The sequence below is a fragment of the Hoplias malabaricus genome, chromosome 1 (genome assembly GCF_029633855.1).
Source record: "Hoplias malabaricus isolate fHopMal1 chromosome 1, fHopMal1.hap1, whole genome shotgun sequence".
NCBI lineage: Eukaryota > Metazoa > Chordata > Actinopteri > Characiformes > Erythrinidae > Hoplias > Hoplias malabaricus.
Window position 1 is genome coordinate 63,447,866 of NC_089800.1, and position 27,847 is coordinate 63,475,712.

General features: G+C 37.4%; 1 protein-coding gene across 4 annotated transcripts in view; it reads right to left on the reverse strand.

Annotated features, from left to right (window-relative positions):
• eml5 (EMAP like 5) overlaps positions 1–27,847 on the reverse strand; it is a 75,746-nt gene that overhangs the window by 25,799 nt on the left and 22,100 nt on the right. For 2 of the 4 annotated variants that reach the window (XR_010802597.1, XM_066670462.1), the window contains exons 2-17: positions 24,794–24,953; positions 20,485–20,583; positions 20,011–20,079; positions 10,373–10,558; positions 8,361–8,496; positions 7,916–7,939; positions 7,427–7,628; positions 6,771–6,908; positions 5,961–6,217; positions 5,648–5,860; positions 5,372–5,539; positions 4,776–4,882; positions 4,536–4,654; positions 3,848–4,034; positions 3,637–3,742; positions 1,910–2,003 (exon numbers count right to left, since the gene is read on the reverse strand). Coding sequence is in view for 3 of the 4 variants with exons in the window: in XM_066670462.1 (XP_066526559.1) it covers positions 1,910–2,003; positions 3,637–3,742; positions 3,848–4,034; positions 4,536–4,654; positions 4,776–4,882; positions 5,372–5,539; positions 5,648–5,860; positions 5,961–6,217; positions 6,771–6,908; positions 7,427–7,628; positions 7,916–7,939; positions 8,361–8,496; positions 10,373–10,558; positions 20,011–20,079; positions 20,485–20,583; positions 24,794–24,953 (2,265 nt within the window). In the remaining variant the exon portion in view is untranslated. The remainder of the gene's footprint in view (positions 1–1,909; positions 2,004–3,636; positions 3,743–3,847; positions 4,035–4,535; positions 4,655–4,775; positions 4,883–5,371; positions 5,540–5,647; positions 5,861–5,960; positions 6,218–6,770; positions 6,909–7,426; positions 7,629–7,915; positions 7,940–8,360; positions 8,497–10,372; positions 10,559–20,010; positions 20,080–20,484; positions 20,584–24,793; positions 24,954–27,847) is intronic. The other 2 variants (XM_066670481.1, XM_066670472.1) reach the window with 1 other exon arrangement.

Here is a 27,847-nt window from a genome sequence, read left to right on the forward strand (position 1 = left end):
TGCCATTTAAACACATTTAAACAGGACAAATTATTCTGTCTTTGACATGAAATAAAGGTACTCATAACATCAACAATGTCCTCACTTATCAATCAGATTTTATTTATATAGCGCTTTTCAAAACAAAAATTTGTCACAAAGCAGCTTTACAGAGATCCGTGTCCAAGCCTCCTATGAGCAAGCCTGGGGCAACAGTGGCAAGAAAAAACTCCCTCAGCACATGAGGAAGAAACATTGGAAGGAAGCAAGAGTCATACGGGGAACCCATCCTCCTCGGTCGACACCGGAGAGCATAACAGAGAACAGAACAGAAGTAAAAGTGAACTGATGACAGATAACTGGGTTATAGTAATGTGAATGTAGAACATTAGTATTATGAATCTGAGGAAGGAGGAGGTGATCAGTGATTCTGTGGGAGGTAAAAGTAGGTGCAGAGTTAATTTGAGATAAAACAGCATCCATGCATGGCCAAGCATGATACTGTAGGTGAGACAAGGCTTGTACAGGATACACAGGGTCAGGGGCTGTATCAGGGCAAAACATGGAGAGCAGCAGGAGAGTATGTCTGAGCCCCGAACAGTAACCGGAAGGCTATTCCAGAGTTGAAAGTTTTGTGAGAAAAGATTCTTCTTCCTGCAGTGTTTTTCTTAATGCGAGAAACTAAGAGTAGATGGGCATCCTGTGAACGAAGTGTACGAGAAGCGATAAGGTATGAGAAATTCATTAAGATAGCGCGGGCATAAACCATTTAGAGATTTATAAGCTGAGAGGAGTATTTTATAGTTAATGTGAAATTTTACGGGCAGCCAGTGTAGGGACGAGAGAACTGTGGTTATATGGTCGAATTTTCTAGTTCTAGTGAGCAGTCTGGCTGCTGCATTTTGAACTAATTGAAGCTTGTGTAACACTTTACATGAGCTCCCTGCCAGGAGCGCATTGCAGTAGTCTAGACGTGAAGTTATAAATTCATGCACAGGTTTTTTGCATCTTTTAAGGATAAAATATGGCAAATTTTGTCAATATTGCATAGGTGGAAGAAGGCAGTTTTGACTGTATTGGATATGTGGGTATCAAATGTGAGAGTCGAATCAAAGGCTACCCCTAAGTTTTTAATGATGGTATTGTGTTTTACTGTTGAATTATGAAAATTAATAGCAGTATTTCTGAGTGAATCTTTCTGAGTATCTGCACCTAGTAACAAGACATCAGTTTTATCAGAATTTAACATGAGAAAATTTTGCATCATCCAGTCTTTAATTTTAGTTAGATATTCTGTTATTTTATGTAAATAAGCAACATTATTAGGTTTGACTGATATATACTGTTGTGTCATCAGCGTAACAGTGGAATTGAATACCATGCTTACGGATTAGTCTACCCAGTGGCGGCATATAGTGTGAGAATAATACAGGGCCAAGCACTGACCCTTGTGGAACACCATATTTAACTAAAGTATGATTTGAGGATTTATTATTCAGATAAACAAATTGATAACATTGATAACATATTCTTTGTTGTGGTAATAATACATATCATAGTAATAAGAAAAAATATGATCATATTGCCTACCTCTAAATGTTAACAATTACAAATAGGCAGGTTTCAATTTTACAACCTTAAATATTTGAAAGAAAGTTTAGGAACCCACAGCAAATCTTAGCAAAGACAGCACAGAGCAAAAATGGAATATGTTAGGTTTTAAAATATCTTATCATACAGAGCTACTTCTAAAAAAAAAAAGAAAAAAAAAAGAAAAAAAAAAAAAGAAAAAAGAAAACATGTAAAAGCATGCCCTTTTTCCTTTACTTGTTTACTTGGATCATGTACAATTCATTGCTGTTGTGTAAGGTAAAGTTAGGTAAATTCCCTAGTGAGTCTGGCAATGTGAGACTAATCAAAGATAACTAACCGGAATGCTGAGAGCTTTTCTCCTTTTCTCCAGTCCCATAGAACAATGGTGTGGTTATCATCTAGACCCACAGAGGCCAGTCGCTTTCCATCCGCTGAAGAAAGACACATGGTCAATATCAGCCACTTAATGAATTAGGCCTGAGCATTTGAGTGAAATTCGATAATGATTTGTTATGGCATTAATCAATCAATAATCAACTGTGAATGCAACAACCTGGGAGGCACAGAACATAAAGCTGTACGGAGCAGGCTAACTGAGCTAACCTGGTTTCTGTTCTATTTCACTTATCAGGCTAGAGTCAGTAGTCATGTTGCACATTGCCTTCTGGTGATTTAATTAACTAATTAATAATAATTAAAAATAAAAGACTCTATTAATCACATAGCCATGCAATACCACAATAAAATATTATGCAATCTTTGATTTACTACAATGCAATAATTGTAACAAAAAAAGCATCACAATGAACATTCCACAATGAATAAATTACTGTAAGCAGAAATATTTAGTCTAGTTTTTACTCTCTAGTTTATAAATGGATGATGTACATAACAAATATTATATGGATACACCTAAACCTTTTGTATAAAAGCATAATGATTCATAGACTTAACAAGTTATGCCCAGAATAGGTAAAGCCAATTTGCCTAATATTTTTAGTTAGCAGCCATACAATCAACAGACAGAAAGATCACACTCTAACAAGATGGGTGCTGATATTAAATTGGCTCTGCTGACTACCATTAATAAGCTAATTTTGGAGACAAACTAGCAAACTGAAAGTATAATTTATTCTCTTCAGAAAGTGTATATTTTTTTAAATCTACACTATATATACACTAAAAATAAAACAAAATACACTATATTGCCAAAAGTATTCACTCACCCATCCAATTAACTGAGTTGTTCCAATAACTCCCATGGTCACAGATGTATAAAAACCAAGCACTTTGGCATGCTTCTACAAACATTGAAAGAATGGGTTGTTCTCAGTAGCTCAGTGTATTCCAGCATAGTACCGTGATCAGATGCCACCTGTGCAACAAGTCCAGTCATGAAATTTCCTCACTACTAAATTTTCCAAAGTCAGATAGACTGGAAACACCAGCAAATCAGCCACAAAGCGGAAAGCCACATAAAGTGACAGAGTGCAGTCAGTGGATGCTAAGGCCCATATTACGTATAAGTCACCATCTTCCTGCACTGTAAATCACTACAGAACTTCAAACTTCATGTGGCCTTCAGATTAGCTCAACAACAGTGCGTAGAGAGCTTCATGGAATGGGTTTCTGTGACTTAAGCAGCTGAATCAGACCCTTATATCACAAAGCGCAATGCATCAGATGCAGTGGGGTAAACCACGCCGCCACTGGACTCTAGAGATTCTCAGTCTAGCAATCTAATGGACAAGTCTGGTTTGGTGGATGCCAGGAGAACGATACGTGTCTAACTGAATTGTTCCAAGTGTAAAGTTTGGTGGAGGGAGGATTATGATGCCTTCCCAGAAGATTTGAAGCTGTTATAGCTGCAAAGGGTGGGCCGACATAATGTTAAACCCTATGGATTAAGAATGGGGCATCACTAATGTCCATATGCTGTGAAGGCAGACGAGGGAATACCTTTGGCAATGTAGCGTACTGAAGTACATATAGAAATCTGTATCAGTCAAAATCTAAGTCAGTCCACTGCAATAGCTGATGCAAATAGAAACTGGACACCGTTACCTGAGAAATCAAGTGAACAAACTCCAAACTGGTGAAATCCCTTGAGAACTGACAGAGGCTTCAAAAATTCTGCTTCCCAGATGTGTATGGATGAGTCTCTTCCCACCTGTTCAGAAAACGAACATGAATATAATATATACATGAATATGAATCTTTTTTTTTTTTGAGGGCTTAATGAAGACATCTGAGACAAGTCACAAAGTGACCGTACTTGGCCTGTAGCAACATAGTCCTTAAGAGGGTGAATGGCCAGACAGAGGATGTCATCATCATGACCTAGGTAAAAACGTTGTGTGTTCTGCTGTCTGTTGTATACCACTCCTACAGCAGCCACATGGTACACAATTTCCCCAGTCTGCGTGTAGAACAAGTTACTCCTGCAGTCATAGCCTCGGTAACTGAAACATAACCAGCCAAATTATAAGGGAATCTGCATAAACTACAAAGAATGGCACAGGTGAGAACACCACAGAATTTTGAGGTGGATGTGAATAACTTTTCAATTGGCTGATAATAGGGCTGTCAGTATTAACTCTATTTGTAATTAAATTATCTACAAATTATTTAAATAATAAATCAAGGGCAAACATTAAACAACACAGGCAATGTCATCCAAATACACCAACATAATATACAGTTTAAAAACAGGTAGCCTATAAATTTTATATTTAATAAATGAATATAAATGAATGTCCAATATCAATAAATTTCTTACTCATGAAAACAGCCAACTACTTTTTTGTCTTTTTTTTGTTCTGGAACATTATTTTATAATAACAGCTAATTGATGAGAAAACAAGTTTAATTAAGTTATTGTGACAGCTCCTGTTTATAGTGCAGTTTTAGCCATGAGGCAAGTGATATGGTAATAGTACAAGGATAAATGTGACTGAGCGTACCCATGAATAAAGTGTAATCTTACTCCACTGGCTGGAGCTCTCTCTCTTTTCTTCATAGCTGCAGCTCGATGCTTCTCCTTGTACTGCTCTTTAAGCTGAGGTAGATCTTCTTTGTAAACCTAGAGTGAAGCAAAAAGTCACTAGGTATATATAACAAAACAGAACTCTGGACTGGAGGAAAGTGCTGTAATAGGATCTGATCAATTCTGCTATCATTATTTTTACAGTGGCATCACCAACCTGCCGTCGGTATGTAAGCTGTGTTTCCTGCTCAATCTCTGAATCCATTTCAGGCACATCTGATTGGTCAGAATCTGACTCCTCACTGTTTGAATCAGCCAAAATCTCTGTGAAATAAGTAAAGAGATTTAATTTTTTTTTTTTTTGGAAATGTTAAACCCCTATGAACGCATGCTGCTCCAAAGATTCGACATGCTATTTAAATCTAAAACCGACAGCTTCAAAATATCTTGTTAAAGAAGATATAAAAAAATATTTTTTTAGTCTAAATACTGCCCCACTCCTCAGCATCAACATCAGTCAAAATTTACAGTGCAAAATGCTGATGGCTGGTAAACAGTACTGCCAAAATTAGATGTAAAACAGGCATCAAGAACTTTTTCTTTTGGACAGTATACTGCAATATAAAATGCGGAAACACGACTTGCCTACTCTCTGTGGGGATTTTCTGTGTAAAAGCTGTTTGCGTTGTAAGGAGATTAAACTTCACTAAATTTACATTTAAATCCTATTTAAGCTAATAAATAATACAATTAAATATTTAGAAGTTTTACTATTGCCTTAGGTCAATCTCTTACAATCTCTTTAAACTGTACCTTGTGGAGCTATGTGAAGAGTTTCTTTTGATTTTCTTTCAGGTATAAATTTCCACTGGAATACTGAATGGTCAGCTCCCCCAATAGTTATCACCCACTGATAATCATGTGACCACCTTACATTAGTTATGTGTGCAGAGTGACCCAAGTACTTTTTGAATTTTGCACCTAGAGAAAAGAAACCAAATATGTATTCAGGCACAAAAAAAAAAAACAATAAGAAATATCAGAACATAACATACTAATATTACAATACAAACTTCAAAAGACACCAACCTTTCCTTATGCATGGGTATCGTAATAATTTAACTAATCCATAGTCATCAGCTGTTACTAAAACTTGACTACTGAAGTTGGCATCTACAGAGTTGATATCATTTATATCAGAATATTTTGGCCAGATTCCATTTACTTCTGGACCAAGAACACAGGTCCATGTAGACCACTGGACTAGTTTTAGTTCTTCTCTGTTAGTCACCTCCTTCCCACCTGTGTACAGAAACACACACCAAAAATTATAACTATATAATTATTATTGTTATTAATCATAATATGATACATAAGAAAGTGTACAAGTGTATGAATTTACTGGGCATTCTGTAGAAAAGCCTCTTGCCACTGCCATCATTGGTCTGCAAGTACTTGCTGTCAGTGGACCAATCCATGTGGGTGATAAAACTGAGGGATCCCACACATTCTCCCACCTTCTTATATCGCTGCACAACACTGTAGATGTCCACGGAGTTGTCATTGGAGCCCACAGCTAAATGAGCCCCATCAGGAGAGTACTTCAGCTCATGAATAGCCTCCTTACGGTCCTTAATGTGCACAACCTCTGTCATGTCCCTGTAGAAATGGCCTTATTTTAAAACAGCTCACTTTAAATCCTCCACTGTGCTTCTTTTACACAGTTAAGTGAAAACTTTCCTGGAATATTTAACTTGAAATATTTATTTGCATTTAATACTGTAGAAACATTTTTTATGTGTTTACAATATTTAAATAATATAGGTAAATAATAAATTAATTAATAATAATTAATTCACCTGTTTATTATGAAATATTAAAAAATAGTTTATTTTATGAAGTTTCTCTTTTAGCTTGCCCCATAACATGTTTTTCGGAATATTCAACTGTTTTAAATTTAAATTATACAATCAAAATGGTCAGTATGAACATCAAAATTAATTTCTTTGTAATTGTGTTAGTTAAATAAAATTTAAAGCAAATTATCATATCCGAGATTTTTGCTATTTATTGCATTTTACACAATATTGCAACTTTTCCAAAAATGCAGACAAATTGCAAGAGATTATTTAAAGTATTTTTTAATCAATTAATTGGGTCAATCTGTGATAATATTTTGGCTGTAATGTTTGCTCATGTGTGTGTATCTGACCTGACTCTCAACACAGTGAATGAGCCATCTTTCATGCCCAAAGCCAGGTGGATGCCATCAGTGCTCACTGCTGCACAGCGAATAGGTTCTTCCATGTTACAACGTGCTATCAATGCATGGTCTATAAGGCTCCAGATCCTTCACAAGACACAAAGTGAGAAAAAGTGAATGTGAATGAACACAAGCCTGAATGAAAAAATTAAAAAGGTACATAGGGTGTAAGCTATTTGTTCTTCTTTAGAGTAACAGAGATTTATATTTGTATAAAATAGGGCCCAACTAATATACTTTGATCAATAAATGTATTATCAATGTAAAGGTCATAGATTAAATCATAAATGAATCCACATCGGCTATATTACATCTAAAAGCACCAATATTGAAAACATTCATCCATTCAACCATCAATTGCATCTATCCATACAATATTATATAATCAACAATATCAATGGAATAATTTTTGTAACTAATATACAGAAAATCTGAATTTTAGTTTGGTTGTTAACAAACATTTTACACTGTTATCATTGACCTTATAAAACTGGATAGATATATTAGATATAAATATGGATAGATATTATCACTTACCAGAATTTTTTTCATTTCTGTGTGGGTAAGACATTGTATTCAGTGAGTGGATTTAACTGGCTACGTACCGGACAGATCGGTCATCACTGCCAGTCATGGCCAGGGGTTTAGTGGGGTGGACAGCCAGGGCCCAAAGCTCCCCTTCACAGTGGCCCTGCATGATCAGGAAGGGCTTTGTGCGGTCATGCACCACCACTTCAAAGATCTCACTGTCCTGAGTGCCCACCAGTATGTGATCTCCTCTCCAACACACACTCCGCACTGACAATCCTAAAATGCATCCCCAATACAAAGAAAAAACAGAAATAAAACTTAAAATGAAGACATTTTAAAATTAGATAATCAAGTGATCCTGGGAGACACTGAAAATGGAAACAGGGTAACTAGGAAAAGGCAGGAATACACAACTACACCAGCTGTACAAATGTTGGAATGAAATGTGGGAGATAGAGAGGACCATTGGAACTTGTGGACATTCAGACATCTGAAGGGATTATGGCATGGGGCATGAACTACAATGGGACTCTTAATATGATAACCTCATCAATGCAACCCACCTCTGGAATTTTCACCTCTAGCTACTGATGAGTCAAAGCAAAGAATGTAAAAAGGCAAAAAAAAAAAAAAAAGAAACAAAGAGTGCCAATTAACAAAGAAACACTGCATTAAACAACTGCAAAGAAACACCCGCTTAATTTCATAGTACATGATTTTAAACACTAAATAGACATTTAAAAAAAAGGTTATTTGGAAAACATACATTACTCACGTCAGCAGACATAATCAAAAACAAAGAGAATTGCTATAAAATCATATTCCTGTTTGAGTTTTCATTGCCTTTGCTTATTAACTATTACATTTATGTACTGTAGGAAAAAAAACTATAATATATCATGCAAAAAAAAAAAAAAAAAAAAAAAAAAAAAAAAAAAAAAAAAACCAAAACAAAACAAACAAGCAAACAAAACTAGTGCCAGAAAGGGCTACTAAAATGTGCATTACCTTTATAACCCTGATCTGTTTCCCTGAGGTCAATGACAGTGATGGGTTTGAAGTTCAGGTCCCAGAGTCGGATGCAGCCATCCCTGCCCCCAGTGGCAAAGCCTTCTTCACATGCATTCATGCTGAAAATCCCAGACTGCAAAAACAAAGACAAACAAATTCTTAAAACTGAGGAAATGAACATCAGTGAAGAAGAGAACCTGTGCACAATAACATACATTCCATTTTTCTCATACTACAATACAGCCTGAAATGCACTCTAACGCTGAACCATATAAATCTTATATAAACCCTGGAATATTTTGTAAAATGCAATAAATACAAGAATGTGTGTTTTGTTAGTACTCTTTCTTTAACTGACAAAATCACAAAGAAAAAATTTTTTGGTTGTATAGAATGGAACATTTTCAAGCTTTTAATATAAAAGGTATAAATAGCATCTACTAAAAGCTCTGTCTTTTAAAGCAAATATGATTTGTGGCTCACCACTTTGTAAAAAAACTTTACCACAGAATTGTCTGACACTTCAAAAATGACATTTCCTAATACAAGATTGCAAATAATTATTGTCTTTCATCATTCACCATATAGAATTTTAAAAAAGATACAGATAATCTTGGGTTCTCTGTTCATGCAAGTCAAGGCTGGATATCACTGTTGAATCTTTGGGTCTCAAGCAACTCAAAATTTATTTAAAGCAAAATAAACGGCATAAATATGCCTCTCTGCCAATTTGTTGCAGGCATACAACTCTAAATGTGTTTATGATTATAAAATACAGTCGAGCCAGTCAAAAACTACTGGAAAACCTATTCAGAGTTAAATAAATGTTCAAGAGAATTAAAAAAACACAAATTCCTGCAATCACATGCAAAATATCTTCAGTCACCTAAAATCTTGACACAAATAAATATATGGATATAAAATTATTTTCATGCTGAAAATCAACAAAATATGCAAAATTCTAAACCCAATTGCACCAAGCTACTCTGTTCAAATGATATAGAACAGACTTTTTTATATTTTTTTAAAACTTTTTTTTTTTAATGTCGACAAGTGAAATGATGAATGTGATCCGATCGCCAAAGACGCATGTTAATGCCAGATGCAAACAGGCTTGTTGTAAGTTAAAATCTTGCAGCAGGTGTGTGCATGTGTGTTCTTATGGAATGTAACTGTCGAATTTACTTAGAGCCAGCAGTTGTCATCATCTAACATCACTGAGAGCCAGCCAGCGAACCAATATGACAGAAACATAAAAACACCAGGAGAGGACGACTACTCCAGGGCCATCTTACTAATAGCTTATTTTTTCCATTAGCTTCCATTTTTCATGTAAGCACGGGATTATCTTAACAAGCATCTTAGAACCTAATCTGACATTACATTTTCACAGAGCCAGCCAGTGCAGTCCATTTGAAAACCGTTTGTTTTGAAAGGCAACACAGATATCAGCAATGTTTTAAAACATGGTATTTCAAAGCCTCGTTCAGAACAAACTTCTTGAGCCAGTATACTGCCCTTCAGCTTCCAGTGGTAGTTGTAGTAGTAATAAATAAATAAATAAATAAATAAATAACCAGTGGTCTTTTCACTGCTTTATTAACCCATATATCTCAGTCATGCAGGTTTAAAGTCATGGTTAGGCCAAAATTGATCTTAACAACTTAACCCTTACCCCAAAAACTACAAATCGACATTTCATGGTTGTGCTTTGTTCTTTATTTTTGCACTGCATTTATGTGGCTTATGTAGCTAATAAGTTACAGGAGCTTATACTCACAAAGCAGTACTGTCGAAAAAAGGCATGTCAGTTTGAGTTTATTTAACAGCTTGATGTGCTTTGACAATGGGCAGGTGTAAGGTTCCATTATTGATCATTGCATTAGAATTTGCATCTCCAACACAAAAACATATGTTGGCTGACAAAATGCTACATAGTAAAATTCTATTTGTTATTTTTAGCACATTCTTTACTTTAAACAGAGGTAAACAAAAGGGGAAGTGCTTACCCCGTGTGCCCCCTGAATGGTTCGTATCAAGTTGACACCCTTCCAGACATAGATATCTCCATTCAAGGCACCTGAGTATGTGACCTCGTCTCTGGCACAGGCCACACATAGAATGGTCTGCAGTTCACCTGTCCTCCCAAAAACACCACGTTTAGGGGTCAGAGCGTTCCCACATATACTCCAGAACTGAGGAGAAGAGAGAGAAAAAAAGTACAAAGACCTAACCTGAAATATTATAATTGCAGTACTCGTGCTCTACAATATCCTGTATGCAATTTTGTATGGAATATTTGACATTAGCAACTCCACAACTCTGGACACAACTCCTACATCAGAGCATCTAGGTATAACAGCAAAACACAAAAACACATACACTCATTCACTCAGCTTTTGTACAACATGTATTTAAGATACACAGACATGATCTGTATTCAGAGCTAACACTCATAATGCACCCAAGGACACGTCATGCATAACAACAGGCTCATAGGTCGGTACTGGTGCTTGTGTCTGTGTATGTGCATTTACGTGCATCTTTTTTTCAAGCCCCAATCAGAGTGACTATGAGGAGTTTTGTGTGTTCTCCTTGTGTCCATGTGGGTTTCTTCCGGGTGCTCCGGTTTCCTCCCATGATCGATTGGTAGGTTGACTGGCTACTAAAAAAAGTGTCCATAGGTGTGTGTGAGTGAATGTGTTTTGTGTGTCGCACTGTGAAGGACTGGCGCCCCTTCTAGGGTGTGTTCCCGCCTTGCTCATTACGGCAGCTCCGGACCCACCTTCTAAGAAGCTATGAGAGAGAGAATTCTATTTTATAAGTTTAAACACACCTGTCTGAGAGCACTCCATTTGAGAGACAATGTCACGTGTATATTACCTTAATTGTAAGCACTAAACATACCAAAACAGAGGTATGAATGGATTAAATAGTCTCAGGGTGTGCTCCAACTGCACAATTAATACTAATACTTATAATTACAAGTGTCAAAGTTGAGTTTACTAAAAATAAAATCTACAATGCGCACTTCGAACCAGTTGATTTTTAAATATGATAATAATGGACACTCATGTCCTAAAATACTACAGAAATCCAATAGTAAGGAACTTCTTGTATTTGGAATCATTTGAGTTTCTCTGGTTAAATTGCATTTTTGATAGGGTTCATGTATTTAAAATAAAATATTAAACATAATATTGACGATATCAAAAACAAAATTTTGTTAAACTATAAAGATCAAATTATACATTACAATTCTCAGAAAGTGGGGCGGCACGGTGGTGCAGCAGGTACTGTCGCAGTCACACAGCTCCAGGGTGACTGTCTTTGAGGTGTTGGTGTGTTCTCCTTGTGTCTTTCCTCCGGGTGCTCCAGTTTCCTCCCACAGTCCAAATACACACGTTGGTAGGTGGATTGGCGACTCAAATAGTGTCCGTGGGAGTAAATGTGTGAGTATGTGTGCTGCCTTGTGAAGGACTGGCACCCCCTCCAGGGTGTATTACTGCCTTGCGCCCAATGATTCCAGGTAGGCTCTGGACCCACTGCGACCCTGAACTGGATAAGCGCTTACAGATGATGAATGAATGAATTTGCAGAAAATGTATATATTTACATGCGTTCTTGTCCACTAGAGCCGGTGACATAAAAAAAACCCAGTATAACAGGAATCTCTGGCTTTGAAAACCACAATAATGACTAACCATGGCTCCGCCTCCCAGTTCCAGGCTGCCATTATAAATAGGAAGTTGTTCTTAATGACTTGCCTGGTAAAATAAAGGTTAAATACATTTTTTTTTATTTCGTCAGCTATTGGCCCACGAATATAAACCTCTTCATGTCACCTCAAGGTCAAGTTACAAGCTGCTGTTGTGAGGGCAATAAAAATAAATGTGAAAGCTGCTGTTGTGGCAGGTTTGTGCTGGATTTGAATGAGCTCTGCATTTCATGGTGATTGACATGGCTCTGGCCAATTAGGGCTCTGCAGGGTTTACAAGTCACCATATAGTACCTACTCATCACAGTTAGAACCCAGAGCGAGCTGAGATAGAAAACCTACCCAGTTCCAGAGACCAGGTACCAGATTTGGCCAGTGAAAAAGCAAAAGTGCCATGCCGAGTCGAGTAGAGACATGTAGGTTCCATGCAGTGGAAAAGCTAAAATATATGTGTAAAAGTAAAAAATGTATGTGCTGGGTCTTCCCCGGGGCCTCCTCCCAGTTGCCTGAAACACCTCACCAGGAAGGCATCCAGGAGGCATCCAGACCAGATGCCCTAACCACCTCAACTGGCTCCTCTCGACATGGAGGAGCAGCGGCTCCACTCCGAGTCTCTCCCGGATGTCCGAAATCCTAACCCTGTCTCTAAGAGAGAGTCCAGACACCCTGCGGAGAAAACTTATTTCATCCGCTTGTACCCGCGATCTTGGTCTTTCAATAACTACCCAAAACTCATGCCAATAGGTGAGGATTCGGATGTAGACTGAATGGTAAATCAAGAGCTTTGCTTTTCTGATCAGGTTCTCTCTTCACCACAACGGACCAGTACAGAGTCCACACTGTAGACGCTGCACCAATCTGCCTGTCAATCTCCCACTCCATTATCACCCTTTTCCGACTGAGTAACATGGACTCAGTTTTGGAGGTGCTGATTCTCATCAGACATGTGACATGTGACAACACGCAGCCCTGACGGAGTCCAACACCGCCTGGAAACGACAGACTGCCAGCCATACAAACCAGACTCCTGATCTGTTTATATAGGGACTGGATGGCTTGTAGCAAAGAGCCCAGTACCCCATACTCCCAGAGCACACCCCACAGAATATGCCGAGGGACATGGTTGAATGGCTTCTCCAGATCCACAAAACACATGTAGACTGCTTGAGCAAACTCCCATGCACCCTCCAGGATCCTAGCGAGGGTAAAGAGCTGGTCCTCTGTTCCATGACCAGATTGGAATCCGCATTGTTCCTCCTGGATCTGAGGTTTAACTATCAGTCTGACTCTCTTCTCCAGTACCCCTCATAGACCTTATCGGGGAAGCAGAGGAGTGTGATCCCCCTACAGTTGGAACACACCCTCCGGTCTCCCTTCTTAAAAAGGAGAACCGCCACCCCTGACTGCCAGTCCAGAGGCACTACCTCAGATGTCCACGCAATGTTGCAAAGGCGTATCAGCCAGAACTCATCCACCCCTGAGGCCCTACCACCAAGGAGTTTTCTGACTACCTCAGCCACCTTGGCCCGGGTGATAGACAAGCCCTCTCCGGGGTCCCCAAACTCTACTTCCTCTGTGGAAACATCTTGGGGTTGTTGGGATGGAGAAGATCCTTGAAGTATTCTTTCCACCGCCTAATGACGTCCCCAGTTGAGGTTAACAACTCCACTTGCCCACCATATACAGTGTTGGTGGAAAACTGCTTTCCCCTCCTGAGATGCCTGACAGTTTTCCAGAATCTTCTCAGAGTCGAAAAAAAGTCGTTTTCCATGTCCTCAACGAATTCCTCCCATACCCAAGTTTTTGCCTCTGCGAAACTTTGGCTGAAGCCAAAATCCGCTTTTGGCCTTTCGGTACCCGTCAGCTGCCTCCGGAGTTCCTTAAGCCAGCCAAGCTCGATAGGACTCTTTCTTCAGCTTGACAGTCTCCCTCACCCGGGGTGTCCACCACCGAGTGTGGGAATTGCCACACGGCAGGCACCAATAACCCGGTTAGCCTAGCCACTTCAACAATAGAGGTCCGGAACATGGCCCATTTGGACTCAATGTCACTGGCCTCCCCCCCCCCAGAGAGGTTACATTCCATGTTCCAAGAGCCAGTTTCAGTAACCCAGGATCAGAACGCCAGGGTCCACACCCTTGGCTGCCACGTGATCCACATTGCGCCTGACCCAGATTACTACCTCTCCCACAAGTGGTGGGCCCATGGGAGAGTGGACCCATGTTGCTCCTTTGGGCTAAGCCCAGCCAGACCCCATGAGTAAAAGTCCGACCACTAGGTGCTCGCCGAGGAGCCCCTCCCCCAGGCCTGGCTCCAGGGTGGGGCCCTGTTAACCCTACTCCGGGCAAGGGAAGCTGTGTCTCTGTTGTTCTATTCATCAGGGTCTTGTGGATCACTCTTTGTCTGGCCCATCACCTTCTTTCAAATAATATGTGCTCCTACCTTTATTCTGGAGCATTAGCAAGGACTAGGGGCCAAGAATTAATTTCTAAATTTTCCACTCTAAACATGGACAGTACATGATGATTAATAATAATTGAGGGAGTATGCAAAATGCTTGAAGGTTTTAAGGAAATGTTTAAAATAAATGAAACCAAGAGCTTAGCGATGAACGTGTCACCACTGGGTGGACTCTCAAGTCAGGCTGAATGCATTACATTAGGAAAACAGCAAGCCTCACTCAAACGCAGACTTTGGGTTTGTTGTTCCACAAAGCAGGATTCACAAGCTAGATCACTTGAGCGCAAAATTATCAATTAGGCTTGTCCATCAGCTCTTTTTACTATTTGATACAGTGGACTTGAGGCTAACATTATCCAGTTAAACTGAGAAATCCTGCTCTTTTGGCCACCAGCCTGCTCTTTGGAAAGCTTTTAATGTAATCAAATTGAGTCACTGCTATTTATCTGCCAAGCCACATTGCGCACACGCACGCACACAATGCAACCCCCTGTTTTGCTAGTCTTGCCTTCTCTCCCTGCAATGCACACACAGAAAACCCTGTTTCCTTCATGTTCTAGTATTCTATAGTTCCAGTATAACAGAATTACACTAAAAATCAAAACCTTAGTCATGATTACTGGCAAACTAAATAAAATACAAAACACAGCATTTCAAATAAATTCACATTGATATACTGTGTCTAGTCAATGACAGCAAAATAACTACAATATAGTTCATATTACAACTGGCACTCTTATAATTGTAAAAAACAGGCAGGAATTAATGTAAATAATTCATTTTATAATTAATTAATTATTATTAAGTATTAATAATTATTTTAAATAAATATTGTTAGAAATATTAATCATTAATCTGAATAAATTTCAAAATTCACTGAAGGGTTACAAAAGGGCTTTTATGCCATAAGTAACATAAATGTTTAATAATAATCACAGGGGGTATGTGTCACAACACATTTCCTGTTGTGGGGATGCATAGCTGCAGAACGATCAGAGTGCCCATGCTAACCATTACATGGACTTTTGAGTATGTGTGGGCTGTGTACCTGAAGAAGTGATAGTAACAGGAGGCACAGTGGGAAGAAGACAAGCTTGTGACGGGATTAATATGCTTTGGCCAATGTTCGGCCCAAACCCCGAGTCTGCGGTTTTCACTTATTCATGTGGAAGAGACTTGGACACATGCCATCTACTTAAACAGCATACTAAGCAGGTGGAATTAATGCATCTATTCATCAGTGTAAGTGTGGGTAAATGCTGCTGGAACTTTGACAGGACACATGCCATTTGGTCAAGGTTAAAATAATAATAATAAAAAAATACTAGAGATATAAAATATGGTTCACATTGCAATTATACAGTGTAACAGATGTAATTGATATAATGGCACTTGTCATGAAAATTTTATTTAGTGAGTGGTGGGCTGGTCATTCTGTATTTTGGATGTGGTCAGTATTATTTAGAAAGAGCAATGCGCCTCTGCTAGTATGTCTCACTTTACTACAACCTAAATATACAGTGTCAATTTAATGCTTAATGCACTACCGTACTAGAGGGACTACAGAGTAAATGCCTGAGCCAAAAAAAAAAAAAAAACAGGCATAGAGCACACACCCACACACACCTAAACTGAAAGCCAATTATTATCTTTTTCAGTGTCATGCTGCCCTCTTCTTCTATGTCTATGGACCACAATTCCCAGGACTTTTCAGTGAATGACAGGGAGATGATGGACTGCTCCAACACCAATCAGAGACTAAGAATCCATAGTCCCACTCCAGAGTACTGACTTGTTGCACCTGTCAGTTAATTACTTAAAAGGCATGTTTGCTAAGCTTCAGTGCACAGTATTGTCTTGAACGTTTTTCATGTCTTTCTGAGTATATTCTCTGAGCTTTGGATATCTTTGTGTGCTCACTTAACTTTCTGTTATTCAACCATCGTTTGCCAGGCCCTTTTGGTGTATGTTTTTGCCTTTGTTATTTAGTGTATGACCTTGACCTGTTCCATCATTATAGTTTTTTAACTGTGTTTTGTATTAAAGTGTTAGCCCTGCCTCTACTTACATTCTGTTCTGTCATCTACATCTCAGTACAATGTACATTTACTAAAACTGAACTACAAATGTGCGCTGCCTTCAGTCACTGTAGTAGTAATTATTGCATGGTAGCAAAAGCCATTTCACAAAGCTTCTGTGTTTCCCTATGCTTTTTTCCTGCCCCCCAGAGAGAGAGAGAGAGAAAAAAAAAAAGAGAGAGAGAGAGAGAGAGAGAGAGAGAGAAGGAGAGAGAGAGAGATTACTCCAGTCTAAATCTCCTGCATGCACTGAGTGCTATAATCGCTGACTGAGCACTGTCCCTGGGAGCAGATGTCACATGGTCCCAGGGGAAAGACTCAGGAATTACGTGGAACAATTGCTGCACAGAAAAGTCTGCACAGCTTGGAAGAGGTGGATCAGAAAGAGAAAGAAAGAGAGAGAGAGAGAGGGAGAAAGGGAGAGAGAGAGAGATGGAGCAATGGACAGAGACTGGGAGAGAGGGTTTGAGAGAAAATTTTCTGAAAAGCAAAGCTACAGTTGGATAAGGATTAGCTGGATGAAATTTGTAAAGTAAGAGAGAGAAGCAGGGAAGGGGAAGAGATAGTTTTATTTAAATGGGGATGTGCCTTATGTGTTTTCCTTGCTTAAGTTGAAAATAAGCCACAAAATGAAAACAGGTGAAGTGAATAATATTGATTTTCTCGTTACACAGCTCTCAAGTGGTGGTATATAATAGCCAGTATGTGAAAAGTCTCGTCTTGCAATAAATGTTTTGGGAGCAAGAAATACGGTCTGAGTGACTTTGATAAAGGCTAAACTGTGATGGATAGATGGATAGGTGTGGGTTTCCTCTGGGGTCTCTGATTTCCTCCCACAGTCCAAAAACGTGAAGGTGAGGTAAATTGGCTTCTGAAATAACTGTCCTGGTGCGAGGGAATGAGTGTGTATGTGAATGAATGTCTGTATTTGTGAGTGAATGTGTGTGTGCCCAGATATGGATTGGCGCTCTATCCTGGGTGAAACCCTAGTGCCTGATGCAGTCCTCCAGATGGACGGTACGCTGCACATGTTTGGCTGCAGCTTCTCGCCAGTGTGTGTGTGTGTGTGTGGATTGAGTGTTGAATGGAATGGCTTTCTGAGCAGTGTTGATTGTAAAGCATCCTTGGGTATCTAGAAAGGCGCTATATAAGTGTAATGATAAATGACTAAATTATTTAAATAAAATATCCAAACATCAAAATTAAATACTGAAAATATACACCACATATGAATTTCCAGATAGACAAATATTTGGGTCCAGTCCTGGAGGAAAATTTTTTTTAAGCAAGAACTCTGGCACACATGGGGAAAAATGCAAAGTTGTATATCAGTAGTACTATAACATAGTATATCAAAAGAGTGAAATGAGCTAATTACTAGCCTAAATTACTATAGATTATTTGGGCTGAAGATGTAATGCAAAATACTGCATTTTTAAAACATGTCAAGTATCTATAATCATTGGTTTGACTTTTAGTATTTCTCATGAAGGTTACATTTTATTAATCATTTGCTTTGTAACCAGACTTCTGGAGCTCAATTACAATACTTATCTGTCTAAAAAATATTGTACAAGTAGTACTTATGTAATTTCAAACCAGAAACTAAAACCAACCAGAATATACAGCCCAACTGCAGAGCTTTGCATATTTTCCCATGTGTGCCAGAGTTCTCCTTGAAAAACTTCTAAGTTCTTATAAACAAATGTGATCAAATAGCTGAATGCCTTTTCATGTTTTTAGTTCAGATGTTTGCAAAATCAAAAACTGTGGTAACAAGACACTGTTTAACATCGCTGATATATACACTAGACCAATGGTGTCCAAACATTTTTCAAAGGGGACCGAACTGGATCATATTAAAATGCCTAAGGGCCAGTCTCTCTTTCAAAAAATATTATTCATACTTTTTTAACAATGTATTCAAAATATGAAAAACACAAATTTAAAAAACAGTTTATATTTATTAAAAACTGAGTTTCATTTTAGAGCATTAACTGCTGCACAAAAGTATGAGCGTATTTCTGCCACACACGATTAAAAAAAAAATGACTCAGTATATTGTTATGAGATAAGCATCTTTTTCAATAGTATCTCGTTATTATGAGATATGTATCTCGTTTTTATGAGATATGTCTGTGTCCATTCTGTCGGTAATACCAATACTGTTCCAACACAAGAGCCACTGAGCAGTGGTTTTACTGGGTCACGCCGCAGTGACCAGCAATGATCCTTTGATCCAATTGTGTCTAGTTCGACATCCATGTAATGTTTTGTGTGTTTGGGCTTATTTTTCCTTAAACTGGCCTAATCATCGTGCTTCTTTCACACACTGGTAACTAAGCAGCAGCTGATTTGAGTGCTGTGAGCATCAGCTCCATGCACCGGGTATGATAATAATAACGAGATGCTTATCTCATAACGTCATACTGAGGATTTTTTTTTTTATTATGTATGGCAGCAATATGCTTCCATACAAAAGAGTGTAAAATCCAACATTTTACTGCAGATACTTCCCTCTCTTGAAATTGGACTTTGGACACCCGTTGAGATTTGTACTGATTTATTATTTTAATTTTATTCTTTGGTATGATTCTTTGATAAGCTATCCTTGTTGGGACAGCCCAACAGTGTGGAAATACAATCTCAGTGTAGAAATTAAGTCTCAAACACACCTATCAAGGCACTGGCACACTTCTAAATGTGTCCTGAGCTATCTGGCACAAAGGCTTTATCCAAAGTTCCTGTATGTTGCAAGGTGGCCCTAAACAGATCAGACTTGTTTTTCCAGCAAGGCCCCCAAATTACCCAGATCGAAATTTGACAATGAACCTGTGGCACATGCTGGAAAAACAAATCTAATGTATGGAGGCCCACACTGCAGCTAAAAAATAAACATATTTTTGCCAATTTTTATATTAAGCTTTAAATAAATCAATGGTTTGAACAAACAGCAAATCCACAGAATGTTATTTATTATTAGATACAGTTTTAATAAATGGTCGTGGAATTCTTGATGTCACTTTTTGTTGATTTTGTGAAATGTGAAATTAAGTAAAATAAGTCAACAAATCCTCCACGTAGAACAAATATACATGAAAATGTTCTGCAAATAATACTGCAGAACTTATTTGTTGGGTTTAACGTTCTGTTGGATAAATAGCCCACTATGTGTAAATGAATATGTGCCAATTAATCAAAATAAATAGTATAAAAACAAATCTTGTAGCTGTTACAAATCTCTATGAAGGATTTCTACTTCTTTTAATCTAACAAAATCAACAGACCTTTGGCAACTAAATTTATCTATGGAATGTTCTCTCTGAGATAAAGCAGGAAAGAAACAGACACAGGTACAATATACACAGACAAATGAGAAGTAAGCATGTACCTTGATATGTTTGACTCCACAGCTCACAAGCTTACTCTGCTGATATAGGTCCCAAGATATGTCAAAAATCTTTGGAAATAAACACCAATAGAACACAGTGAGATATCATTACAATATTTGTACATATCTACTATCATTCATTTACTAAATATCACTCTTTGGTATCCATTTAAAAAGAACAGTAAAAAAACTAAGCTAATTTGAAGTGAACTGGAATATATGTCCACACTATTTATCCTAAATCTTGTCTCTGTGTAAGCGCATGTGTGTTTAAATGCATATTTAGACATTTTCAATCATACTACATCATCAGATATTTATTTCATGAATGCATTTTTAGATGAAGCCATCTTAGGCTGAAACACATATTCAGCAATAACTTGTTTATGGCCGTCTGCTTTGGCTGTGATAAATGATCTAATAGATGCACGTAATGTCGTGTGTGTGTGTGTGTGTGTGTGTGTGTGTCCTTACTCTGTCTGTATGACCAGGAGCAGCCGCCAACACTTTCCCTCTCCTCCAGTCCCATACACATATAGTGTTCTTGGAATCAAGGCCCACAGACACCAAACACTAAGAAATAAAGAAATAATCTGTAAAGATCATAGTAACAATGTATGTTTTACAAACAGCTGACCGAACTGCATGTACTGCACTACAGAGGATTAGCCTACATCTTGTGAACACTGCTTAGGCCAATCAACATAAAAAAAAAATGGAATGATGCATCAAATTTCAAATACACATTAGATATTCTTGTGTAACACTTAATGCTGAATTTACTTACAAATTCAGATGGTTAGAGATAAGTGAGTGAAATATGCAAGTATTAACATTTATTTCTGAATTAGCTCCTGTTTTTTTACATGTTATATGCTGCCCTTCATATAGTGTAGCCAGTTTTAAAATGCACAAATCACTTATAGATTATTGACCAGATGTTCCATGTGCTTCTCTAGCCAAGGAATTTCTGAAAATGTCAGTGAAAGTGATATAACTTCAGTTTTCTGATTTGTGAAATCCTACAACAATATAAACAGTAACAACAATGAAACATTCTAACAAAGACCCTTATTAAGCACATAGTTTAAGTTTTCACTTAGTAAATAAGATAAATATCAGAAAAAAAATATCATCTCATCCATGATCACTTTTCAGTCATCAGGTTCAGTCTTTGGGAGAGGGTGCCTGCCCAGTCAATAATAATAATAAAACACATTATTTTTTCTTCTACACTTCCTCTCATGTTCTCCATAACAATCAACAAACTCTCACATGTACTGCTCTCACATAGCACAAACAAGGTTAATATTTTCAACAAACCTTTGCCTTTTTCAATCTGGCATATACTCAGTGAGACTTCAAGGCTCAGCTACCTTCAAAGGCCTTAGCAAGTGATGACTTTGATGCAAGTTCTGGTACATTTTAGCACTGTGCCTCCATTCCATCAACTCTGCTGTAACTATTTCCAATTCAAACATAGGCAGGCCCTCATTACATAAGCCAGTATGCTGAGGTTTCCTTCGAGAACAGTTCCAAGCAGAATCTGTACAAAGTGAGGCGCCTTTAGTAAACCATCTCATGTCAGGCCTTTGATACATTTATGAAGTGGAGATTGGCTAGAGGCATTTGGGGCTTCAGAGACATCATCTTTCCCACTCTCTCTGCTTTTCCATCTGTCTAGATAGAAAAAAAAAAGCTGAAAGCAATTTCCTCTTCCAGCTCTTTGCAGGCACCACTTCTGCTGGGATGATTTTCCTCCTGGAAGAGGTGAGTGGTTATTCTCAACTCAAAAAATCTCAGATAGCCATGAATAAATAATCTTTGAATGATTTTGAAATCTATGATTTTTTTTCTCCTGTGGTCATTCAGGCAATGACAAAAGGAGACATAACAAACTTGTGTGGGGTCCTGTGGGCAGCTATGCATGGACATCACTCTGCTGTTCATTTCAAACCAGATGTTCCTGGCTTACACAAAAATTCAACTCATAATTTGCTTTTGTTATTCGATGTGTATGAATCAATAATCACAATGAATTATCCTAATAAAATGGTCTCACTGATATTAAAATGGGGATTTACTAGAGTACCAAACACTTGATATGAGAAGAATAGTGGTAATCTGTCAGAAATCTGATGAAGGTAACTGATTAATTAAGTTTAATTAAGTTGATAAATAAAGTTTACAACCACGAGTCTGACATGGAAACTGCCCTTCCAAGGCACTCCTGTTAGCAAAGAGCGAATAATGAATGGTTGCTGACATGGGAAATCTTGAGCATGTAACCGTGTTTTGAGTTGTGATGTCTTTGTAAAACTCATAGCAAACCCAGGTCAGAAACAGTTCTCTCTACGTGACTGATTATTACTCAATAACAGCACTGATCCAAGTTATCTGACTAGCTCAGTTTCTCAGTATTGATTTTAAATAATGGTTTACATGCAAAGATGTGTGGCAGTTAATTTTGCATTGTTTTTAAACTCCCAACCACTAGAGCATTCTGTCTTCAGACTTCCACCCAATTGTAAAAAAACAATGTTAGTATTAGCGAACCTATCCAACAGCATTGCTGTTAAATGTGGGCTTATGTTGAATTCCACAACAAAGAACACAATACGAACTACATACATATTCACATGTATATGTTTTTTTTTGTTGTTTTTTTTACATTTGTTCATTTTAAGTTGTTATGTTTGTTAGAGTCCGGTCGATACAGGCAGCCACCAGCAGGGGAAGAGCTGGAGGATCTGGCTCTCAGGACTCAAAATCCCAGAATCCTCAGCAACAATCAGCACCAAGCAATTTCAGCTGTGCAGTGCTGCATATAAAGCCAGGCTCAAACACAACCAATGTCGCACCTTTTCAAAGGAGCAAATGGTAATTGTGGGTACATTTGAAAGAGAAGATAAACCAGAAAAGAGAAGGCTAAAGCAGAAATGAGAAAAGGTTATAAAGAGAAAATAAATGTGTTAAGAGAAAACTAACCTGAAGAGAGAAAAAAAATGAAAAAAGACACAAAGGGATTTTAAAGAGCAATTAAAAGAAACAAGCTCTGATCATAGATATTTTAGTTCGCGGGCTTGTCATTATGCCTGTTCGAAGAATAAAAAAATTAAAATAAAAAATAAAGGATTCATAAAGCACTTCCCTTCCTCCCCTAACCACCTATAGGATTCACACACGACCAAAAAAAAGATAAAATAAATAAAAATAAAAATAAGTAGTTTTTCACTTGGGACGGTCATATGCTTACCATAATAAATGTTAAGTTAGATGTTACAGGAACTATGCATTTTATTTTATTACAAGGGATGTCTACACTTGTTCGAAAACACAGCTCTCTGGTTTGTTCACGTTTAGAAGCTCTGTGTTTTTTTAATGTGGAACGGTATGTTTAAGGGGGAAAAATTACCACAGAAACTCATTTGGTACTCAAGTTGTTTAGTTTTGTAGTACTTTAAGCCTGTGATTACTTTCGTGCAGTTAGCTCTCTCTCAAATTTAGAGTCAGTTCCATTAACAGCAAAAAATGTCAATATTACCCATCAATGGAACAGAAATACAGCAATATTCTCATCTCAGTTCATGCTTTTCAACATTTTTATGGTCTCATCACTGTCTAAACTCTCCAAAATGCCATTTTTCTATTGTGAGCAGAGAGAGAAAGCCTAGCATAGCAGACCAAGACTTTTGTTTTTTAACCATTTATGGACACTGAGGCTTTGTAAACATGTTAGATCAGTTTCAAGCACACAAACAGACCAGAGAGCTACAAAATTGGGAGGAAATAAAAGGTTTTTTTCCGCATATTTCAGCTCTATAGACTTTTCTTTTAATTAGAACAGTGAGATCAGCATGTGCATTTATTGCAGTCCCTGTAGTCTCTAATTGCCAGACTATCTAGGAAGAGTCTGGTGCCTTTTGCCACTTAACATGGCCAAGAACCGCCTACAACTGCAGGAAAAGAAATTTAACTGACCCACAAAAAAACAGGTTAGTGCACTGAAAGTATCAGACTCTTGTCTCATGTGGGCAGAGCGTCTCTGGCTGAGACTACAGTCCCTGTAACATCCAACATCAAGGCACTACTTTGTCTGCAGTCTGAACAAATTAGCAGTTGCATATTGACCCTGTCAATATAAGCAATAATACATGAGAGGGAGTGCTATAACGTGAGAAACTGGCACTGGTATATGAAGATCAGTACCCCAGCGCCAATTTCTCATGTTATAGCACCAACGTATCGTTCTTGCCAATACACAGCCTTCTCTACAGCTTCACATCATTAACGTCGTCTTAAATGGTGAGAATGTGATGCGCACTCAAACATTTAACAATGTTTAACAGGAACGGAGAGGGAAACTGAACAACACAGAACTAGCTGAAGCAAGTCTAAATATCACTTAACTGTATTAATAGTTCAATATAAAAAATAACCATTTACTGTTGATTAAAAAACAGTAAAGTGATGTAAAATGGATAGAGTATAACTCCCACTTTCAGTTAGGCCTTTAAGCTTATCTCATGCTGATTATCTGCTTCATATATATATCTCATATCATATAATAAAACATTTGTTTTTGCATTTATGAAATGTATATATTTATACATAGTTGGATTAGATTAGATTTTTGTTCGTCCATAGCTAGTATGAAAATAAATTTTTAAAAGCATGTATTTTGGTACTCCTTCCCAAGCAATGAACTATAGTTTGCCATAACAGCAGTGTTGTCGTATTATAGTAATCACTGCACATATGAAAATGTGTGACCATTGCTTACCTGTCCATCAAGGTCGAAGGCAAGACAGGCAATACCATGTGTGTGCATGTCCTTCAGGATGGACACAGTCTGGACAGTGTACGAGTCCCACACACATATATACGGCTCTTTTCCCACCTGCCCCGTGGCCACCAACACTCGCTCTGGATGCAAAGCTAAACTGTGCAGAAAAAAAGAGGAAAAAAAGTATAACTACCAATAAAAAAAGTAAAAACCTATTTCACTGTATTGACATTATTATACTTTATACATTCACACTTTCCTATGCATATCCCTTATTTAGCTAAAATATACTATTTCAGGAGTGTTTGATATTTCTTCTGTTTACCCACCAAAATCTGTTTTCATATATATTTTATAAATACTGACCTGATTTACAATGTATATATGTTGGGAAAATGCAAGATTAATCTCTCATTTGAAAATATGCGCAGTTCATGTAGCCCACATAATGATTTATTGACAAACTAAAAACATGTATTGTTTCCAAACAAACAAAAAATGAATATGTTGCTGGATTTTTTTTGTTCGAGTAACATGTTAAATATTTGAAAAATGGAAAAAATATGCACCCACTCCTTTTATTAATGCTGGTTTGCTATCCCAACACCGGAACCAATGACCAACCCCAGAAACTTAACCCAGAAAATTAATGATATTTAATTCTTTGTTCATGAGCAGTTCTGGGTTAATCTCATTTCATTTATGTTTTATTAGATAATTGATTCCATTGCTTTTAGTTATAGTTTTTACTTCTCACTGAAAACAAGTGCTGTGTATTAGCTAATGCTAATATATAGATTCTCAATACTATGTAGTAGTGCTTCTTTTTGTAGCACTGTACCATCTAAGCCCACCTTAAAGCAACACATATCTAAAAATATTCAGCTGTCCACAACAATTTATATTATATTTATATGTAGACTAAAGTAAAACAAATCAGAAAACCTTCAGTGTACATACTTGACCAGCTTAATTATTTAGTAGGGTATCTCTAAAGAAACTAATGTGTTAATCTTCAGCAAAAATGTGACTGTATCTGAGAGATCCCAAAATATCAATGTTTTTTCATGACTAATTTAGCATTGGCAAATGCAATTGGTGTTTAATAAAAAAATTACATGGAACTAACAAATAGATAATTGTTGAGAATAATGAGTAGCGCAAATATTAATCTATTTTTCTTTAATTAATTCATAATGTTAAATAACACATGGGCTTAATGGGTAGTTACCCTCTGTTTAAGGTATGCAATAAACTACCGCATTAGGTGTTAGCCATGTTAGCCACTTTATTATTTGATTTGAAACAAAAATTTCACAATCAAGCCAGAAGAAATGAAGTTTGATAGTGATTGTAATCTTTTCCCCACTATCTTATGTGAAAATGTGAGAAGGGTTTTAAGATATCAGACAGCAGAGATAACCAGGACAAGATGATATCTGCAACTTAAGACTCATCCACACACTAAAGCAAAATGAGGCCGAGAAAAGAACAGCAAAAGTAATGTGTTCTGGGGAAAGGAAAGAAAAACCCATAAAGGATGATGGACAAAGCACTGCTTTAATCTATTTTAGTCTGCTATTCATTTTCATATACATTTCAGTGTGCCTTGTTATATAGGCTAGAGCATTAAGCCTAAAGGAACAGTGGGATGGACAGGAGATGGCTTGCAGGGGGAGGTCATTATAATTTATGAGGGTCAACCACCCTACTGGTCCTGGATGTTCATTCAAGCTTGCAGTTGTGGGCATGGGGGAAACCGTGGAGACATCCAAATGTTACATAACACCTGTCCATTTCTATCAGGCTCTCTTCATCCCCCCAATCCTCAACTGAGTTCTATTCAAGAGAGCAGCACAATAGTATAGTCTACAAAAGAGCTACTTAATTTGGTTTAAAGAGTTTATAATCGGATGACACTTACCCTGTCTATCAAAAGTTTGGGGACACACTGTCTTATTTTACAATTTTCAGTGTAAGGTTTGTGTAGTGTAAGCAGTGTAATTTTTACTGCTACATATTATGTAGTAAAAACACCAGCAAATGAAATTCATAAAAAAAATTTAATTCAGTATAATTACTCCTTATATATTGCAATATTCACACCAATCACACCTCTACTGGTATGAAAAGTAAATAAATCCTTAAGATTTTCTGCAACTCTTGGCACAAATGTGGTTTAAACAAATTAAATGTCTGAGCACTGACTCCATTTTTTAATGTTTTGTATTTATTTTATTCTTACAAAGTTTATGCTGTGCCTTAAATGAATTAATTAACATATTAGCATGATTATTTATATTAGAATACCTTTTGATGTGTAAACACACAAAAAATATCATCATATATTATTGAACTATAATGTGTTTTAATAGTACAGCGATAAATCATTTAAAATTCTTTCCCTAAAGAAAGTGTATGCATTCCATTTGATGGTCTTAACTGTACGTTTCTCCTAATTTCCATGCAGTATTAGCATGCGTTTTTTATGATAGTGCATTCACAGTAAGCTTCCACAGTAAGCTCAGAGACAAGCCTCTCTAAGCCTGCCATGCTAAAGAGGAGGACTGCTTAAAATCATTGGGTGAGCTGGGCCATTGCAGAGCATCACTGCACTATTGTACTGCCTTATTGTATTCCCATTCTTCTTATTTAGCTTGAAGTTTAGAATCATTCGTTCATTCACTGTCTGTAACCACTCATCCAGTTCAGGGTCGCGGTGGGTCCAAAGCCTACCCAGAATCAAGTTGGGAACCTTAGCAGGGCAACACATACTTACACATTCACTCAAACTCACATTATAGAATATTCTAATATTTGGAGTGATCTGGTAAAACACAACCTGAATCCAGGCTTGTGTGTCACTGCATGGAAAACACCAGTCTTCAGCATACCCTCAATGAAATACATAATCTTTGACCAAAAATAGAATAAAGGCATTGTGCTTTCTGGGGCACTGGCACAATTTCCAACCATCTGTATCCACCTTTGTCCTTTCTTATTGTCTATTATGATAGAGAAGATAAGGAGTAGAGACACAATGACTTGGTT